Consider the following 8,276-nt stretch of genomic DNA (forward strand, 5'->3'; position numbering starts at 1 on the left):
GAAAGGGGATGACCTAGGTGGTTTCAGTTCTTCTCATAAGGTCCTCTGTATGGCTCTAGTGTAAAAACTAAAGATTTAGGAATCTTTCAAGTGTAACCTAAAGTCTGATTCAGGCACTATATATCTGTTTATCACCTTATTTCCAAGTTCCATGAAGCCCTTTAGTTTATCCCAGGCACTTGGAGGAGGGAAGCCGGAAACGGAAATGTCTTACAACTTCCGGGAGAAGGCGCCATGGCTGCCAGGGAGGAGGTATTCGCCTTGCGGGCCGAAGTTGCCCAGCGTGAGGAGGAGCTGAGTTTCCTGAAGCAGAAATTGGCAGCGGCTCTTTTGGCGGACCAGGAGCCGGAGCCAGAGCCAGAACGACTTGCGTCGCTGCCTCCGCTGCCGCCGAAGGCGGCCCTGTCTCGAGACGAGATTCTGCGCTACAGCCGGCAGCTACTGCTGCCTGAGGTAGGCGTGCACGGACAGTTGCGCCTCGCGACCGCGTCGGTGTTAATCGTGGGCTGCGGTGGGCTCGGCTGCCCCCTGGCGCAATACCTAGCAGCTGCTGGCGTCGGCCGCCTTGGCCTGGTGGACTACGACGTGGTAGAAATGAGTAATCTAGCCCGTCAGGTGCTGCATGGCGAGGCTCTGGCCGGCCAAGCCAAGGCCTTTTCGGCCGCCGCCTCGCTGCGCCGTCTTAATTCGGCCGTGGAGTGCGTGCCATACGCTCAGCCTCTGACGCCAGACATGGCCCTAGATCTTGTCCGCCGCTATGACGTGGTGGCCGACTGCTCGGACAATGTACCCACTCGCTACCTGGTTAACGACGCATGTGTGTTGGCCGGCCGACCTCTCGTGTCGGCCAGCGCCCTGCGCTTCGAGGGTCAAATCACAGTCTACCACTATGACGGTGGACCTTGCTATCGCTGCATCTTTCCCCAACCGCCCCCAGCGGAGACTGTAACCAACTGCTCGGACGGCGGGGTGCTCGGCGTCGTAACCGGGGTGCTGGGCTGCCTGCAGGCGCTGGAAGTGCTGAAGATCGCTGCAGGTCTGGGCCCCTCTTACAGTGGCAGCCTGTTGCTGTTCGATGCCCTCAGAGGGCACTTCCGTTGCATTCAGCTGCGGAAACGCAGGACCGACTGTGCAGCTTGCGGAGAGCGGCCAACTGTGACTGACCTGCAGGACTACGAAGCCTTCTGTGGCTCGTCAGCAACCGATAAGTGCTCTTCCTTGCAGTTGCTGAGCCCAGAGGAGCGGGTATCTGTCACCGACTATAAGCGACTTCTAGACTCTGGGATACCCCACCTACTGCTGGATGTCAGGCCTCAGGTGGAGGTAGACATCTGTCGTTTGCCTCATGCCCTGCACATCCCTTTGAAACATTTGGAACGGAGGCATGCAGACAGCCTCAAATTCTTAGGAGAAGCAATCCGGGAAGGGAAGCAAGGCACACAAGGAGAAGTACTGTCCATTTATGTGATTTGCAAACTGGGAAATGACTCCCAGAAAGCCGTGAAGATCCTGCAGTCCTTAACAGCAGCCCAAGAGTTAGACTGTGTAGCAGTTCAGGATATTGTGGGGGGCCTCATGGCATGGGCTGCCAAAATTGATGGCACGTTTCCTCAGTACTGAGGGGGGCTGGTGTGTCTGACCTGAGAAAAAAATGAATTGTCATAGTACCTCAAAGATCAATTTATTTGCAATTTTTAATGTAGGGAAGAGTCTGGGATAGTAAAATATCTGTTAATATGTGTACTCCTTTTTATTAATAAGTCTTATTGTAATTTTTGAGCGATTTGTTAATGGGTTATGATACTGTTTCTGAGAACCCTGTTATTTACATCTCTTGAGAGATGACTTGAAACTGGCTTTTAATGTAAGGCACAGGGTCTTGTGTTTTAAATGGTAGAGTATTTACTTGACTTGCTTTTTCCCCTCTGCCTCTCACACGCATGCACAGACAGACATTCTTTGGGCCTGATTTTTATTTCAAATGATAGATTACATCCTACATCTTACAGAAATAAGTGTTTTAATTTATTAGTTGTTTAAATTATCTGAGAAGTAGTCACCCTATTAAAGTTTTTCAGTAATATCAAATTGATATCTTTACAGTTTAGCGAGATAAAAGAGACCACCTTTGTAGTCTTGTCAATTTCCATTATAAATTACTAGTATTTTCTTAAAGCTAGAGTCAGCATCCTCACATTGTACACATAACATATGACTTTTCCTAACCTGTAATACTATGTTTTACTTGCTTCAGAATCTTCAAGTCCAGGTTCTAACCCTCACCCCACACTCCCACCCTTTATTTTGCCTTTTCTACTTTGATTTAACTAATCCTATTCCAGCATTTTACAGTAGTGTAAAATATAAGTGTGTGTGTGGTTTTTTTTTTAATGTTTTTTCATGAAATGACAGTTGGTTTGTGCTGCTTCCAAAACATACAACAAAATTAAAAGAAATCTATGTAATATGTTAGTTGCAAATTGAAGAACAATGCCTTTTCAAAAGGGGGCAAACAATTGACTGCATGTAGGCCTGTTATTATTAGGTGTTTTGTTTTGTTGTTTTTTCCCAAGAGAAGGGAGAAATCACAGGTGTTAATGTCAAATCTTTGGAGAAAAACATTTCTGGGGGTGGTACCAGGGGCCAGGGATTGAACCTGGGACCTTGTATGTGCAAAGCCAGGACTAAGTCACTGAACCACATCGGCTTCCCTGAATTGTTTTCTTTTTGTTTGTTTTGTTTTGCTTGTTTTTTGTTTTGTTTTTAGGGGGCACTGGAAACCAAACCTGGGACCTCCCATGTGGGAGGTGGGTGCTCAACTGCTTGAGCCACATCTATTCCTGGTGACAAATTTTTAAAAATTTTAAAATGTGGGTCGGATAAAACCTCCTGTAGGCCAGACTTACCCTGCAGGTCATCGCTTTACAATCTCTCATTGACTCTTGTTTTATTATAAAAGCATGGAATTGTTCAACAGTCAACTTCAAAATTAGCATCATCACTTCAATTGGAGAACATACTGTAATTCATTCTTTGGTCAATTACAGTTTGACCAATTCTTTGGTCAATTGTGCTTAAAATATCATCTGCCTGCCATCTGCTGTGAAGATGGAGCAGGCCTCTTAGGACTGCTGCTTCTTCAACTGCTCTGGAAATAAATGACTTAGACCTGAAGAGGGGAATGAAGTGTCTCTCAACTTTTTACTCCACGGACAAAAGCTGATTCTGATATATATCAGGAAATAATGTAGTAGACAGATGTAGGAAGTATTTCATATTGTAAAATGTGATGTGCTAAAGGTAGGCAGTTTTGGTAAGTCCCACCAGCCTTGTCACGGGACAGGCTACAGAAGCTCACTTGGATTAAGTGGGAAAAGAGAATTAAAGCAATATGAGGTGTTTTTCAGAATTTGACTCAAGGCTGTACTAATGGAAATAATGGTCAAAACCATTCCCATAAATGACCTCATGAGGAAACTCAATGCTGTGCTACCCCATCAAATATTAGAGGAAACTGAATGGGACCTTGTACGTGGGAAGTAGGTGTTCAATCACTGAGCTACACCCACTCTGCTATCCTGTTTTAACATGGAAATTCTGGTCTGGTGTAATTAACTTCTCTCTCATATCCTGTGTACTTCAGAAATGGTAGTTCCTGAATGGTATGTCCTAACTCCTTTTATCATTTTATTTGCAGAATTCTTGCCCACTTCTGCACAATAATGTCTTTCCCAGACCGACTCCAGATTTATCCTGAAACTCAAGGCAGATGTATGATTTCAGTTGATGTGTTTTTACTATGACCTGGACAATGCCACCTTATAGTACATATGAGAAGTTGTGACTTAAAAAGGCAAAGAAATCTTTCCCTGGGTAGAGCACATGGGGCACATATCTAACCTAAGGCTCTGAGGGTACCTACGGCCGTGTGAGGGAGCAGTGAATTAAAAAACAACCCCCCTCTCCCACGGAAAATCCCTCAGACTTACTGCCCATATCTTGAGCTCCCTCCTTGGCAACCTTTCTATATACCAGCTGTGGTTCCTTGGGTTAACACTCCGTTTCTCAGTTTTCTTGACCAAGGTGACTGACTCATTATTAACTAGATCTATATAGTGTGTTGGTGAGTGTCAGAGGGGTCCCTAGGGACTTGACTCTAGGTTCCTCCCCTGGAGAGAAATCTGCATACCGAAACCTATCAAAGTAAATTCCTATTGTATCTGAAAAACAGGCTTTTTCCATTGGGTTTATCAGAGCATAAACATTTTTCAACAATGAAAACAATTACCAAGTTTTACTGAGATTTAGTATAGCAAAATGCTTAAGGCACAGACTCCAAACTAGACCACCTCAGTTCAAATCACAGTGTTCAATAAATGTTAGCTGCTTCTTAGAATAAAAAACTTTTCAAGGTCTACAACCTACGTTCTCCTGTTCTCCAACTCTCCAACCTCACCTTGTCCCACTCTCCCCCAAGTTTTCACAACTCAACTTGCCTTTTCAGTTTCTTTTTTTTTTTTTTTTTTTTTTTTTTTTAAGATTTATTTATTTATTTAATTCCCCCCCCTCCCCTGGTTGTCTGTTCTTGGTGTCTATTTGCTGCGTCTTGTTTCTTTGTCCGCTTCTGTTGTCGTCAGCGGCACGGGAAGTGTGGGCGGCGCCATTCCTGGGCAGGCTGCTCTTTCTTTTCACGCTGGGCGGCTCTCCTCACGGGCGCAATGCGCGTGGGGCTCCCCCACGCGGGGGACACCCTTGCGTGGCACGGCACTCCTTGCGCGCATCAGCACTGCGCATGGCCAGCTCCACACGGGTCAAGGAGGCCCGGGGTTTGAACCGCGGACCTCCCATATGGTAGACGGATGCCCTAACCACTGGGCCAAAGTCCGTTTCCCTACCTTTTCAGTTTCTTGAGCATCCCAAGTTTATCTGGCTCAGGACCTTGGCACTTGTATTTCTTCTGGTATAGAATCTCCTCCCAAATTTTCTGTAGCTGTATTTTTCTCACTATTCTGGTTTTGGGTTTAATACCATCTCTTAAGAGGCCTCCTTTAATTACCTTATCAAAAATAGCTCCTGCCTCCCAATATTTCATACAGTTTCATTTCTTTTATGGTACTTATCACTAATTGTAGTTGAAGTCATACTTCCCATGTATGAGGTCCTGGGTTCAATCCCCAGTATTTTCTAAAATAATAACAAGATACATATATATAGTTTACTATGACATCCTATGTATAGATACTGATTTCTAATATTTCAATTCAGGATTTAAAAAGATGTACGAATTGTGAATTAACTAGGTGTTATGCTTTTGCCTCTTGGTGCTATTTGTTGGATAGGTTGCCAAGAGTAAGGAAAGAGAAAAGGCTTTTATCTTAAAATTTCCTTTCTTTGTGGCATCTTGGTTTAACAAGTGGCATAGTAGGGTGACACAGAGAAGATACAGAAATGTTGCCAAATTTTTCAGTATTTTAAGAAAATTTTGAAATTTAGCAATTTTCTGTGTCATCTTCTAATCTTTAAATTTCAAAAATGAATTAACAAATTCTGAACCTGTTCCCAGATGCAACATGCTCATAAGCTGGATGAAGTCTTCAGGTTTAAATAAGAAAAAACAACATGATGTAGGGCTTTTTAAGGCAGTGGACATGGAAGTAGCTGGGTTTGGGGAAAGCCTAAAACAGCTTTAACAATTTTTTAATGCCTCAATTGTGTTTTTCACTTAACATTGTTTTTATAGGCTCTTCATCTTAGGTGGTTAAAATGAAGAAAGTAATGTACTTTTTTGCTTGATCATTTTAATGTCATCTAATGTTTAAATTCATTTGAGATTATATGCTCAAAAAATGGAAGATTGGAATTCTGGTGCTACGTGCACTGTCAGTCAGTTTATCTTTTGCTTATCCTGGTATTTTGATGAATTACTGATTGAGCGTAGTGTCTTAGGAGAATGTGTCTGCATAATAGATCATCAGTAAAGATGGAGACAAAATAAGTGAGGGAAATGAGAACTTACATGTTATTTTGGGAAATTTGTACCTCAAATTTTAGGCTGGATTAGACCCATAACAACCTCTAATAAAAGCAGAAAAAGATACTAAATGGATTAAGTTAAATAAGAAAACAACACTGAGAGACCATTTGTAATGTTTATCAAAAGAAGAGATTTTAATATCATTTAAACTCTTCTAGTTTAAAAAAATATGTCCTTAAAGAATCACTGTGACTATACAGTAGTTTTGTTGTTTCTTGTTTTTTTAGGAGTACTGGGGATTGAACCCGTGACCTTGTACATGGGAAGCAGGTACCTATCCCCTGAACTACATCTGCTCCCCAATGAGAGTTGTTTTTTTTCTCATTTGTTTATTTGTTTTTAGGAGGAACAGGGATAAAACTCAGGATCTCATACATGGGAAGCAGGTGCTCAACTACTTGAGCTACATCTGCTCCCCTACATTAGTTTTTTTTTTTTTTAAGATTTATTTTTATTTATTTCTCTCCCCTTCCCCCGCCCCAGTTGTCTATTCTCTGTGTTCATTCGCTGCATGTTCTTTTGTCTGCTTCTGTTGTTGTCTGCGGCACTGGAATTTGTGTTTCTTTTTGTTGCGTCATCTTGTCCTACACTAGTTTTTTAAGTGTTTCATTTTTTTAAACATGTTATTCATGTACATGGTGAAAGTCAAAGAGTTCAAAACTATATACACTAAATGCAACGTGGTATCTTGGATTGGATCCTGGAACAGAAAAAGGACATCAGTGGGAAAATTGGAGAAATCCAAATAGAGTCTCTAGATTAGTTAATAATATTGTACCAATGTTAATTTCTGGATTCTGACAAACACATTATGGAGAGGTAAAATGTTTACATTAGGAGAACCTGGGTGAAAACTATACAGGAACTCTATTATCTTTGCAATACAATATAAATAATTTTAATTTCAAAATGTTTTAAAACAAAAAATAGCATATACAGAATGGGCAAATCTTCCCATCCCATGCCTAATTGCTTGTCCTTCAGGTTCCCTCCCCAGGGACAATCCCTGTAACCAGTCTTATTATGTTTCTATACATGCATATTTGTAGATATAACTCTTCAATACAAATGGTAGCATTCCATTTATACTGTTCCAATATCTTGCTTTTTTCTCTCTTTTTTCCTCCTCAAAACTATGTTTATTATTTACAGTTCTGTAGACCAGAAGTCTGATGGGTTTCCTGGGGATTGGTGAGGGGATTATATTTCTTTGTGAGGCTCCAGGGAAGCAACCATGCCCAGGCTCATCAGGTTGTTGATAGGATTCAGTTCCTAGCATTTGTAGGGCTGAGGTCCTGGCTTCCTTGCTGTCAGCTGAGGACCATTCCCAGTTTCTCGAGGCTGCTCACATTCCTTGGCTCATGGCCCCTTCATCTTCAAAGCCAGCAGTGCAGATCAAGTTCCCACACTTCCAGTCTCTCCTGATGTTCTTCTGTAGTTGCATCTCTCTGACAGACACCTCTGTTTTCCTTTTCCACTTGTAAAGACTCACATGTTTAGACTCAGCCTGCCAAGATAATCCAGGGTCCTCTCCCTTTGTCAAAGTCAGATACTTTAATCCCGTCTGCAAAATTTCTTTTGCCATGTAACGTAAAATATTTACAGGTGCAGTGGTTTGGAGTTACGGAACCCAGAAAAATACACATTCTTAAACTTGATCCATTTCTGTGGACGTGAACAAAAACTTGTAAATAGGACCTTTCAATGAGGTGACTTCAGCTAAGGTATGGCCCAGCCAAATGAGGTTGGGGTTTACTCCTTTTACTGGAAACCATTATAAGCAGAATGAAATTCGGACAGAGAGAGAAGGCCACACAGGGAGCAGCCAGAAGCTGGAAGTCAAAGGAATGGAGAAGCCGGGAGAGGCTGCCATGTGCACTGCCACGTGACAGAAAAGCTAAGGACCCAGGATCGCTGCAGGCCAGGCTCAGAACGCCACAGTCTTCTGAGAGAAAGCATCACCTTGATGGCACTTTGAATTTTGATTTCTCCTAGCCTCAAAACTGTGAGACAATAAATTCCCATTGTGTAAGTCAATCCATTTCACAGTATTTGCTTTGGCATTGAGCAAACTAAAACAGCAGGTACTGGGGATACCTTGGGCATCAGGTTTTTCTTTTTTTTTTTTTTTTTTAAGTTTATTTTAATGTATTCTCCCACCCCCATTGTTTGTACTTGCTGTCTGGTATCTGTCCATTTGCTGTGTGCTTGTCTTCTCTTCAGGAGGCACCAGGAACCGAAA

At 42.5% G+C, this 8,276-nt stretch overlaps 1 protein-coding gene across 1 annotated transcript; it reads left to right on the plus strand.

The window, feature by feature from the left end:
• Positions 1-234: 234 nt before the first annotated feature.
• On the plus strand, positions 235-4,417 carry MOCS3 (molybdenum cofactor synthesis 3). The gene has a single exon (XM_004462191.3). The coding sequence runs from the start codon at positions 235-237 to the stop codon at positions 1,618-1,620; it is 1,386 nt and encodes a 461-aa protein (XP_004462248.1). The 3' UTR covers positions 1,621-4,417.
• Positions 4,418-8,276: the final 3,859 nt, after the last annotated feature.

This window comes from Dasypus novemcinctus, chromosome 24 (assembly GCF_030445035.2).
Source record: "Dasypus novemcinctus isolate mDasNov1 chromosome 24, mDasNov1.1.hap2, whole genome shotgun sequence".
Classification (NCBI taxonomy): Eukaryota; Metazoa; Chordata; class Mammalia; order Cingulata; family Dasypodidae; genus Dasypus; species Dasypus novemcinctus.